This window comes from Pan paniscus, chromosome 9, assembly GCF_029289425.2.
Source record: "Pan paniscus chromosome 9, NHGRI_mPanPan1-v2.0_pri, whole genome shotgun sequence".
NCBI lineage: Eukaryota > Metazoa > Chordata > Mammalia > Primates > Hominidae > Pan > Pan paniscus.
In genome coordinates, this window is record NC_073258.2 from 93388715 (window position 1) to 93401867 (window position 13153).

The following is a 13153-nucleotide window of genomic DNA, read 5'->3' on the forward strand; positions in this document are numbered from 1 at the left end:
ATTGTGTGCTATGGGCCCTATGAGGCATAAAACCAACGTGGCCTTCCCCTCTTGGAAAAGAGAGCACCTTCGGCACACACTGGACAACATCTCTTCCCAGTTTGCAAACCGATATTGGCTGCCAGTAAAGTTCTCCTTTCCACTATTTAGTCATCCTGGTGGTCTTATAGATGGCAGTGTCAACCCAGTTTATAAAGCTGTCTTTATTCATTCAATCAATGAACACACATCACTGCGTTTATAATAGCTTTTGTTGTTGTTGTTGCTTTTACTTCTCCTCATTTTCTTCCTATTCTATTGTCTAGTACCTATTCCTCTAATGACAGATTGGCATTTCTCTTCTAACTACCAGATATCAGCCATATTCTATAGGAACCCATTGTTTTACACATTTCCATTTAAAATATTTGAGATTAACTTTTGTCCCATGGCCTACCACTATGCAGAGTTCTTTGGTGAATAACGTAGCAGCTGAAATTTCAACATCAATCAGGTTATCACCCTTTAAATATTTTATCTGTCTTGAGTTTGAGGAAATTTTGAGTATTCCAGCCTAACTGTTTCTGGACAGATGCCCTCCTCTCTCCCAGTTGCTGTACTTGGCAGTTTGCTTATGCAGGGTCTATAGGCTAAGTTATATGCCTAATTTAGACAAAAGTTTAACAGGAATACAGAGGATAGAGAATTCAGGGCAGAACTGGAGAACTGTTTCTTGACTCTTTTCACAATGTCTTTTATAGTATAAGGATTTACATGAATTTCACGCTTTCTATGAGCCTCCTGACTACTTTTACAGTTTTTATACACTGAGCCCAGAGTTTTCCCATCACGATGGGCTCATGACCCTGTCCCTGTGGTAAGTTTCTGTAGCCTGGTGATTGGGTAAGGGTTGTAAAGATAGACAAGAGCACTGTGTTTTCTCTGGCTTTTTAGGCAGACATCTGATTTCCTGGTTGGCACTTGTTTCAACCATGAAATGGGAAAGACTGGGCATTTTGTGCTCCTAATTTAAAATGATTGTCCATGAGCATCTCTCAAAGTGGCTCAGAGTTTATTAGGGCCCTCTGTAGAGTTCTTAAGGGGGATGGAACTCGTTCGAAATGTGTTTATATGACCTCTTCTCTTATTATGTTGGAATAGCTGTGACATTTGATTTTCGGGGAAAAAGTAAGAAGGAGGGTTATACCTTTGCAGGCAAAATATTTTCCACTCTAACAGGCAAAAAAAGAATATTTGAAAGGTTTTTCTTCTTTCTGTAAATGAACAGATAAAATAATTTACCCTAGGAGAGCTTTTCATTGCATAAGAAGTCAATTCAATATCAGGTCAAATGGAGATATTGACCTGATACTACACTGATTTCCCATGAAACATGGGAAGTGCTTTGACTCCTGGCCCAACCTCTTCTCATTCCTCTATATCATCTATTCTGTGTGTGTGCATCTGAGCTCAGGTTTGTTTGAGAGATATCTATCTCCAAAATTCAAATAAAGTATTTGTAAATGTAATTATACTCTATAAACAGTGGAAGAACTATTTAATCTGGTCCTGCTGAAAATCATTTTCTTATGTAAAGAGTGACATCTTAATTTAACCTTATGTTATGGATTTGGGTGTTTTTCATATGCCAAGATTATTTGGTGTAGTCCTTTGGAATTTGAGATTATTTATTTAATGTCTTCCCTTTCTCTGTGACAGTAACACTTCTCTTTTTTGTCTCAGGGGTCATCACTGCCGCAGACATTCTTGATCGGGAGACAATGGGGTCATACTGGCTAACAGTGTATGCCACAGACAGGGGCGTTGTTCCACTCTACTCCACCATTGAGGTTTACATTGAAGTTGAAGATGTGAATGACAATGCCCCGCTGACCTCAGAACCTATATATTATCCTGTTGTCATGGAAAACTCTCCAAAGGACGTATCTGTCATTCAGATCCAGGCTGAAGATCCTGACTCCAGTTCCAATGAAAAACTGACATACAGGATTACAAGTGGAAATCCTCAGAATTTTTTTGCCATCAATATCAAAACAGGTAAGGGAATGCTTATATGACTTCTTTTTAGTTTGTAGTCCAGCCTTTAAATTCATCAGCCTGACACTTTCTGTACTCATTTACTTTATTTTCTAAAGAATAGCATCTTCCTTTCTGAGAATAGTTTCTGAAAAGGTGAGTGCCACTTCTGCCTATGTGGTATGTTTTAATTTCACTTGACACTGAGTGGGAGTGATCTAATCAAAATCAGAGGTTTTCACAAAAGGCCTTAGATTTGCTTTACTCATAATAATAAAATGTGTTTCCCAGGCCACTCAGAGAGCCAGCTGCTTCCTTCTCTTTCTTGAAAAAGAGTAACCTGGCCTCTGCTGAATTCTATGAGCAAGCTGGCTTTGTGATGCCTCTACCTCTAGACACTTCTCCCTTGCTGATCTCCTTAAAGCCTTCACCTCAAACTCCAGATGTTTTTGCGATTCCTGTACTACCCATCAAGGAAGCATCCATGTTTAAAAGAACTTCCAGTGTCTCAATTTTTACATAAAATATGTATAACTTCAATTTTCTGGTCTTTTGCTCAAAACGTTTTTAGAGATTGTAATAAAAACTTAATTGGTTGAGTAAGGTTAAGAAAGGTCTAAGGATCGGTAGGTAGCAGGTGTGCATTTGGCTGAATGCATTCTGAGACAGGTATGTACGTTGGAAAAGTTCTTTGCAGATCTGGGAGGTTCATTGCTTTCTTGTGATTTGCCTCTTTTAGGTCTGAACAAAGGAGTAAAATAGTGAGAGTTGTGATGGATGGGGTTTTAATTCATTGAAATTTAGAATAATTTAAATTAATTTCACCCTGGGCAAGTGAGTTGATATTGGTCAAAAAGTTAGGCTCAGTTGAGATTTGTTGGTGTGAACAAACTCAGCTCTCCTAATGAACTACTAATCTAGTTGATGGTTGTTTCTCCTGCCTATGTTTGTTAAACAGAAACATGTAGCTGACCTCAAGTATTTTATAAATGTCAGATTCCCATTAATATAATGAAAGAAAATGTCAGGGTTTAAGAAAGAAAATTATTGATTTTCTCTAATTATGAGTGGATCAATCATTTTGTTAAGCAGACTTTTGCATTCTAACAGTGTTGAATCGGGATTTGACTTGTATTTTATTGTAAGACAAAGAGAGTACTAACTATCAGTATCTGTTGAGGCCTGCTTGTACTTGCAGAAGAGGACTCAGATTTGGAGGCTTGGCCCAACCTTTCAGAGCCCCATTAAGTAGATAAAATTCTCCATGCTTCTGCAGAACAGGTCTCCAACTTTCCTGGGAAGCCCTCCTGATTTACTTTTTGGTATGGCAAAGAGCTCCTTAGAACATAGCCACAGAGAAATGAATTCAATCACTTTGCAAATTTAAGAGTGAGGGTTGTGGTGGAGGGAGAGAGAGAACAAAAACAAAAACAAACAATGTCACAGTAAAGAAGTTGAGGCCACAGATATCTTCACATTTCACAACCCAGTGGAGTCTGAAATACCCCAGTCAGATTCTGCTTCTTCCATCTTGATCCCATTGCTACTTGAGTCATTAATGGTAGGCCCAGCACCCTTTTTTTAAAGAAGTTAATAAAAAGCTGCAAAAGGGAAGTTTTCACTGTTCTCATCCTTTACTTAGGAATGAATAGAAAAAATAACTGTCACAGGGAAGAGGGAAGAATTTGGGTTGGATGTGAAGTTCAGAGAAGAACATGCTCATTCATGTAACTAAAGCTTTCTTTTATATGGCTTTTAAAAGTTTGAACATAATTTTTCAGAAAGCCCTATTTTATCACTATTTGGCCTACGTTGCTAATAAGATCCTTAAGCATGTTCATAATTTCTCTCTTCTTGCCATAGATTTTTTAAAACCTTTTTTGCCAGGAATGACATTTTTGTCCAACTGATCTAATTGTCTAAAGAAATATATAGCATACCTTGTAGTTTCCAGACACATGATAAGAAAATACTGCTTTTTTATCCATTTATTGAATCACCAACCATTTATTGTACCTATTACTTTTCAAGTAAGATCTAATAAAGAGGGTTATAAACTTAAGATATGGTCCCAGCCTTAGGGACCCAAACTTATATGAACTTAACAAATACTTATGATATAGCGAAAGATATAAATGATTCCAGCAGGAGAGCTTCACTCAATATAGGGTTGGTGGGAGTGATGGTCAGGGAGGGCTTCATGGAGGAAGTCACATTTGGAGTTAGAAGTCCTGAGTTTCAAATGCTTGCTCTGTGCTTTCTAACTAGGAAACACCATAGAACACAGTGGGGGAAACAGACTGTATTGCACAGTTTTCACCAGCTTCATGAACTTACCAGCTTCGTGACCTTGGGGAAATTATTGAACCTCTCTTAAATGTAGTTTTTAGTGAGTAAAAATAGTTGCAAGGAATATAGGAGTCCTCACCAGAAATCCTTTGCACAGTGCCTGGTGCATTGAAATCCCACAAAAAAAGCTGATACCCCATTCTAACTACTTTACTGTAGTTACAGTCATTTAATCTCTTTGGACCTCACTTACTTATCTGGAAAATGAAAATGACCTTGCTTACTCTGCAAGGGTTGCTCATGAAGTCTGAATGTCATCATGATGTGTTTGAAGGCTGTTGGTAAACTACAGAGTTCTGTAAGAGTCATGTTATGCCTATTTCTAATGAGATTCACAGAACTCCAAGTCTGGTGAAATTCTTGTTAATGGTGTTGCTCTAAGTATCATGCTGCCTAGGGGGCAACCTTCAGCCAGCTCAAGGAACTCTCTAATAGAAGTCTTAATTTTTGGCATTTCTTCCTGACTCTAAAGTCATTTGTCTGAAATAGTTACATCAATATAACATTTTTCAGTAATGAAGCTGGATGTGTAGCTAACCAGTGTGTAGATAGATAGATAGATACATAGATACATAGACAGAGGCATACTAACCAGTATATTTAGGAAAGATTTATGCTTTAGATTTTTTTCTCAAATGGATGTTGACTCTAGTAAACTAAGCTTTCATTTCCTCCTCTGCTGTACAATTGGAATTTTTAGAATTTGGTTTTGTTTTGGCAATGTGCTACATAATAAAGATTAAAATGATTAACACCAACGCAAATAATGCCAAGATGTATGATATACAGCTTGTAGCAGATAACAGATGTTCCCAACCCCAAAATGGAGAGAGATTTCTTTATTGAACATCTGTTCTCTACACAAATAACTGGGTTTTTTTCTACCACATCTAGAATCACGTAGAATCAGTAGTCTGTGGACTTTCTTTAGTAATTCCTGTGGCTTAAGGAAAACAAAAGCTGTAATGCTGTGTGGTTTTTTCTGGCCGGTACAGAGAACTCTTGCTTAATTCCAGGCCAAGCAGTTAAATTCAATCAAATGCAGCCTACCCCCATGTCTGAGGTGGAGATACCAGCAGGCCGGTGTTCGCTTGCCTCTTTGAGTGAGCAGGAATGTTGCTTCCTTCCAGTTCGCTCAGTCGCCCAGGCTGGAGTGCAGTGGCACGATCTCGGCTCACTGCAAGCTCCGCCTCCCAAGTTCACGCCATTCTCCTGCCTCAGCCTCCCGAGTAGCTGGGACTACAGGCGCCTGCCACCACACCCGGCTAATTTTTTGTATTTTTAGTAGAGACGGGGTTTCACCGTGTTAGCCAGGATGGTCTCGATTTCCTGACCTCGTGATCCGCCCGCCTCGGCCTCCCAAAGTGCTGGATTACAGGCGTGAGCCACCGCGCCCGGCCTCCAGTTCTTTTGAGGGAGTCCAGGGTGGCCCTCATTGGTCATCCAGGCTGAAGTGGGGAGCAGGGGTGGAAATTTCTTCTAGGGCTTTGGAAGGTTTATTTTAGTCATGTTTACACCATGGAAACCCCATAGTACAGGGCTGACATGCCAATGTTTAGTAGAGAACTCAATAAATGTTAACTATTACGATCATCATCATCATCCCGTATTTCCCACTAGAAAAAAAGTCTGTGTAAGCTACGAGCACACTGCTTCTGGACCCCACTATCTTGAGGAAGACATTTCTGAAAGGCAGCCATGTCTTGCCTTAGCAATTGCTAGGTAGCACTGAAATCTTCAACTCAGTTTTATGAAGTGCATGACGTACCGTTGATCTAGACCCCAGGTGTCAGTAGGGTGGGAGACATAACAGAAATACATTGGAAGATACTTTCTGCACTCAGGGAATTTAGTTTCATAGGAAAAACAGAACCATCATACTTACCATTTAAGGCAGCTTATTTAAAACAAAAAACAAAACAAAACAAAAAAAGAGTGGAGCTCTGTGGATTATAAGCTATGAACAGTGTAACATGTCAGAGCAGAGCTGAGTAACAGGGGATCTTTGCGGACCTGAAGGGGGCCTGAAGAATGGGCTGACCTGCAGAGACAGAGGCCAGATAACTATACAGGGAATATAAACAAGTGAAGCTTACCGGATAGCTTGAGAGGCATGATATTATTAGAAAGCGAATTTTAAGAGTCATAAATGTCAGGAAAGTGGTAAGATATTAGAAGTAGCAAATACATACATCTCTTTTCATTTGTTTCTGAGTTTGATAATAGTTAAATTTTAAAGGGCCTTGGTTTTTTTGTTTGTTTGTTTGTTTTTTCCAATCTTCCTTCTGAGAGACCTACTTCTTAAAGGAATTATTTTAAAGGGAAAAACACATACATAAAAGAGACGCCTTCATTCTTTCTTTTGTGTCTGTAAAACATAGATCCAGGATTAGCATATGCTGCATTGAGAGTCTGCCTGTGAAAGTGATTTTTGCTTAATCCAGATCTTTCAATGGTTCACTGTCCAGGGCATGGAATTTCTAAGTTTATTTCTGCAGTTGCTCTCCCTTTGACCCATGCTCCATTCACTGGCATCTCCACTTGTATTTGAGTAGAGGTGAAGTTCAGCTTTCTTTTGCTTTCTGTGAGCATCTTGAAATAAACCTGAGTAAAACATAGTTTATGTGTTGGTAGACTGGCTACCCCCACTTTAGGCGACTTAGGAGGAAGAAATCCTCTTCAAAAGTGTGTGTGCTGTAAGAATACCTCAAATTCTACCTTTAAGTATTGATTACTCCTAGGATAGACATTTCCTTTCTCTATTAAAATTGGAGGAGATAGCTTATTAAAATATTGGATGTCTTTAGTTTTTTAATCAGCTGCATATAACATCAGCATGCCTTTTGGTATATGGTATACAACATAGTGGGTAAGAGAGGGGGTAACAGGGAGAGAAATCCAGACCACACTTCAACCTGAAAATTATTACCTGGTGAGCTTGCTAGACTATAGAGTCTTAGGCCAGAGCTTGATTATTTGCATTTTTAACAAGTTTCTAGGTGATGATGATGTTGCTCTCTCCTGAAAGCCTGATTAGCAAGGTTCTATATGAAACAAATGAGGGAGGTAACAAGGTGCCCAGAGACACCTGAGGACAAGACAGCAAACTTTATGAGTTACCCCAACATCTTATGGGGCTGAGGTTTGAGAGTTAATTCAGCCACCCACTCCCAAAATCAACTCCCATATCCTTACTTATACTTTCTCTTTTATCAGGTGGAGAAAAATGAAAATCCTGTCTCTAACTATCCATGAGCAAAATATCACATGGATTCCTAAGACTTGTAGTTAATAAAAAACCTGGGTCATGTAATGTTTGGATACACCTGTATTATTTCCAAATAGGTAGAATCAAGCAGAATTTGTTATTAAGTGGAGTTCAGACCTACTTTAATGAATCAACAAACATTATTTTAATATATGATTATAAAAAAGTGTTAGTTCATAAGATATGGATGTTCAAAAATAATTTGGTATCTTAGGTAAGTTAAGCCTTGTGTTTATGCACAGTTCCGTGTGGTGGTAATCGGCTTAGAAAACCACCTTTTCTAGGAAAAGAGGAGGAAACCTTACTTTATTTACAAATATAGGGATTTAAAGAAAAAAAAAGGTGAGGTACAAGGGTCCAAATATTGGTGCTTGTTTTTCAGTGAACATTGCGGAAATCTATTGTTGTTTTTTGTTCTTTGTTTCTTTCCGGATGGCAGAGCCCCTCCTAATAAAAAGCTAAATTCTCCTGAATGGGTAGAAATGGCTGCCGGATGATGAGTTGATATTCATAACTACAGGCACAAGGCAGATAATGTAGTGAATGAGTATGTGTGAAACTGTAAATCACCCTTGCTCCTTCTTTCAGCCATGAAAGGAGCCCTTGTCCTATAGAACATTAAATTGTGTTCATTTAATCCAACAAGTCCAGTAGAACAAATCGGGCTCATGCAGATTTATCACGGGGGTTATTTAAATTCAGCGGTGACCTTTGCATCCACGTGAATGTGCTCCACATGAACAAGGACAAAGGGAACTTTTCTGCATTGTCATTATGTCCCCAGGGAAGCTGTGCAGTTCCCCACTTGATCAGCTCACAACTGTGGGTTGAGGGTGGGGGTCATGGGGTTCCAAGGATGTGGAGGGCTGGGTCAGGGTGGGCCATCAGGCATGGGAGAGTGTGGTGTATTATATAGCATAAGAAAAATGATGCTCTTGCCCTGGCTGGGACCTTATCCTGGGCAGAGGCAGCTCAGAGGTACTTCCTGGAACTACAGTTCATTCTGGGGGAATAATCGTGTTGCTCTGTGTTCCATGCTGCTTCATGTCTTGCTAACCCACTGAGAACAGGTAGCGATGGGTGTGGTATTCCCAGATAACCAGCCTTCCTCTGGGGCTCAGCTGCATTGTGTAGCTGCTGTTGGAAATTAAGTCCAGAGTGTGGACTCACTCTGCCTTCATATAGCTTCATTTTTTTTTCATATACTTATTGCGAATGTAAGTACCAACTTCAGAGTTTCTCAACCTCGATACTGTGGATGTTTTTGGTCACATAATTCTTCGTCGTGGGGAGCTGTTCTATATGTTATATAAGACATTCAGCAGTATCCCTGGCCTCTGCTAGATGCCAGGGTCACCCCTTGCTTCAGCTGTGACAACCAAAATATCACCAGACATTATCATACATTCTAGGGATGGGAGGAACTGCCCCCATTGAGAACCATTGCACTAACATGGAATACTTTACAGAACCCCATTCCATATGGCCCCTAGCAAAGCACCCTGTGCAAAATGAATGACTGACTATTGAGATGTGATGGCATATAACTATAACTATTATATGTAATACGTGTGTATGTATGTGTATATATATATGTACACATAAATATTATTAATAATAAAATGAAATACCTAGAGGGAAGGAATGTTACACAAAGAGGCCTTGCTAACTTTCTCCCAGTTTATTACCATTAGGACGTACCCTCTTTGTCCAATCATACTTCTACACAACTGACCATTCTTCATCAAACCTAAACACAAAAATACACAGTTTTCCCTTGGCTTTGGGTTTTCTTTTCTGAAGAATCTTCTGTCTTATGTAACTTCAGTTAAATACATTTGTATGTTTTTCTATTGTTAACCCGCCTTTTGTTACAAGTTTTTAAAAATTTAAAAGAGAAGAAATCCAAAGCTGCCTCTCACTTCCCTCTGACTCCAGGTTCTTTGTATTTTAAAGGCTCTGTGAATACTTGAAATAGAATCCATTAGAGAAAAAATAATAATAATAACAAAACTTCAAACAGAATACATGTGAATTAAGTTATCATTTTCTCAACTCTTAATATTTGGAGAGGATTTGGCTGGTAACGAAATTCTCCTCAGAGCCCCTTTTGAACAGCCTTCTCCAGAAAACATCATGAAGGGATTAATTTCAGAGTTTCAGGGTTTCTTCCCTTGAAATGCCTAAGCAGCTCCAAATCCTGTTCCTGCTTAATGCCAGCCTTCTGACGGATCAATATGTGGATTGTTTCATCATTGGAATGAAACAATCCACATTAGATGAATCCTAGATGAAAAGGGGGGAAGAAAAATCCTTGTGACCTCAGATAGGGATTCTGCAGTCATGTATCTAGATTAAGGCTCTTTGAGGTGTTGGCATCCATATTAAGTATTCAGTGCCCATTTACAAGCCCCAGGGAACTGCAGATGCATAGGGACTTAGACCAGTGTCCCAGACCACTATCTGTTTGTTTTTTAAGAGACAGAGTCTCCCGCTGTTGCCCAGGCTGGAGTGCAGTAGCATGATCATAGCTTACTACAGCTTCAAACTCCTGGACTCAAGCAATTCTCTTAGCCTCCCAAGTAGCTGGGACTACAGGTGTGTACCACCGTACCCAGTTATTATTATTATTATTGTTTTAGAAATGGGGTCTCACTCTGTTGCCCAGGCTATTATTGAACTCCTGGCTTCAAGCAATCCTCCCATCTTCCCATGTGCTGGGATTGCAGGCATAAGCCACTACACATAGCCCCTGAGCCACGTGCTGGATCCCCATCTTCCAGTACGTCATAGGATTGTGAAGCCTTGGGCTAAGTGCGAACTAGTGCCACCATCCGTGATAGGAAGTAATTTGACTCCCCAATTAAGTTAGATTCCAATGGACAGGGCAACAGCATGTGTTTTACCCCATTTATGAGGAGCAGATTTGGATCTTCGAGTTAACAGGATTGTTACTTGGAAAATGATTGCTCGATGCTGTTTCTTTATAAAACTGAATTACAGGCAGGGATAGGGAGCTTTAATAAAAGGAAGAGAGGAATCAGCAGTCATGAACTAAATGATAAGAGCATAAGAGAAATGATGCTCTTGACCTGGCTGGGACCTTCCCCAATGCAGGCGCAGCTCACAGGCACTTCCAAGAGCTACAGTTCATTCTAGGAGGAGAATTGTGTTGTTCCTTGTTCCATGCTGCTTCATGTCCTGCTAACCCACTGAGAAAAGGTAGTGATGGAGGTGGTAATTCCTATAGCCAGCCTTACCCTGGGGCTCAGCTGCATGGTGTAGCTGCTGTTGGAAATTACTGAGAATTATTTGGGAGGGTGATAGAGTCATGTAAATAGAGCAGATGATGGAGCTGTATTTATGTGTTAAAAAAAAGAGATTGATTAAGGTCATAAATTTCTCTTTTATTTCTTCTATCTGGGCATTATTTCCACAGCAGTAATTTACTACATTGCTTTATTACTTTCTTCTGTTCTGTGGGAAACAGTGAATTTTAATTGAAACCACTGCCCGCCTCTCTCCATTCTTGGATGCCATTGTTAGGGAGACTCCTAGATACTGCTGGGCTGTGTGTCCCTTGTCTATCAAGTATGAAGGGATGGTAGAAAGAGGAGCCTTAACCCAGAGCACAGGTCTACTCACTGTCTCGAGCCATGCCAACATGTTCATGTATTAGCTCATTCAGCAATAACCACAGTCCTGCGGGGGGGGGGGGGGGGAAGACAAAACTCTGGGCTCTGGGCACAAAAGTGGTTTGACCAGGGTCACCCAGCTGGTCAGTGCCGAGCTAGGATTGGTCTGATTGATGGACTTAATGCTAAAAATAAATGCTATTGAATTTGAAAAACATGAGCAAACTAAATAAATAATTAATGATCCTAGAACTTTGTGGGGAAAGTCTTTCAGATGATTAAGCACACATTCTTTGTTTTATAGGTGTGTTAGGGGTTGAATTGTTCCCCAAAAAGATACACAACTCCCAGCCCACACTTGTGAATGTGACCTTATTTGGTAAGGAAGGTCTTTGTAGATGTTACCAAGTTAAAATAAGTTCATATTGGATGTGTGTGGGCCCTAATTCAGTGACTGGTGTCCTCATAAACAGAGAGAAATTTGGACACAGAGACACAGACCCAGAAGGAAGACAACGTGCAGAGAAAAAGTAACATTTTCATCACCTAAGACAAGATTCATGCCTGAAGTACCTGTAACAAAAGGCAGGCTAACAAGAGAAAAACATACAAATGTATTTAACTGAAGCCACATAAGACAGAGGAGTCTTCAGAAATGAAAACCCAAAGCCAAGAGAAAGCTGTGTTATTTTTACGTTTAGGTTTGATGAAAAATGGACAGTTGTGTAGAAGTATGCTTGGACCAAGAGCATATATCCTAATGGTAATAAGGGGAAATGTAGCAAGGCCTCTTTGTGTAGATTCCTCTTGGCATCTTTGTGTAACATTCCTTCCTTTTAGGTATAAGGCAGGACACCTGTCACATGAGGGTCTTTAAAAGAAATAAGAGGGTAAGATCAGAGATATCTTTATGCTTCTGTAGTTTTCCTAGTTTCCTTTAGCTTAAAATACTCCGTATGCCAAGGTGCTGTATTTGAGGTTATTGTGTTGGAGGCCCCAACAACAGCCCTGAGAAGATGGAAGCAGAGACTGGAGTTAGAAGCAGAGATTGGAGTGATGGTGCCACAAGCCAAGGAATTCCAAGGATTGCCAGAAGCTAGGAAAAAACAGGGAAGGATGCTCCCCTAGGGTCCTGATAGGGACCATGAATCTGCCAACAACCTGATTGTGAACTTTCAGCCTTCAGAACTCTATGAGAATAAATATCTGTTCTTTTAAGCTACCCAGTTTGTGGTGCTTGGTTACAGCAGCCCTAGGAAGCTAATAGGAGTGCAATTCAGAGAATAGCTGTGAAGGGTGAGGTTCTCCTAAAGGAGGGAGGAAGACCCCATGGCAGAATGAAGGACCACTGACTCCTAGTGCAGTACTCTTTTCACTAGACAAAATGGTAAGAACTTTAGCAGTTTTTGAACCACTCAAGCTTGGTTTTAGCTAGATAGTTTTTTTGTTTGTTGTTGTAGTACTTATGAGCTAGTTGAATTTAACTATCTGGGTTGTTCTAAAAGGGTAGAAGTTGGATGAGAGACTTCTAAGTCTCTCATTGTTTCTAAGTCATTGCATTACTGTAGTCATTTCAAGACTTCTGAAAGATAACCCATGGATAACACCATCATTTCTTACAGGAGTGTTTTTACAGAAGGCCATGAGGTCACATAGAAGTTAATATTGACTGGCATTCAGTGTGCTTCATAAATCAGGATCTCATCAGTTTAATTCATTTTGTCATTTCTCAGTCTTTTAAAGCAATTTTCTGGAAGCACTTTTTTTAAAAAAGCATTGAAGTTGCTATCTGAATAGTTTCTATAGTTTGAAGAGTAGTTTTTCCATTGATTGTGAGAACTTAAAGTCCAGTTTTAGTATTGTTACCACTTTATATTCTGATCTT

The 13153-nt window shown here is 39.8% G+C and overlaps 1 protein-coding gene across 3 annotated transcripts in view; it reads left to right on the forward strand.

The window, feature by feature from the left end:
* Positions 1 to 13153, forward strand: part of FAT3 (FAT atypical cadherin 3) — a 679183-nt gene that overhangs the window by 301766 nt on the left and 364264 nt on the right. For all 3 annotated transcript variants that reach the window (XM_034933534.3, XM_034933535.3, XM_003813776.5), the window contains one exon: positions 1723 to 2037. In XM_034933534.3, the coding sequence (XP_034789425.3) occupies positions 1723 to 2037 (315 nt within the window). The remainder of the gene's footprint in view (positions 1 to 1722; positions 2038 to 13153) is intronic.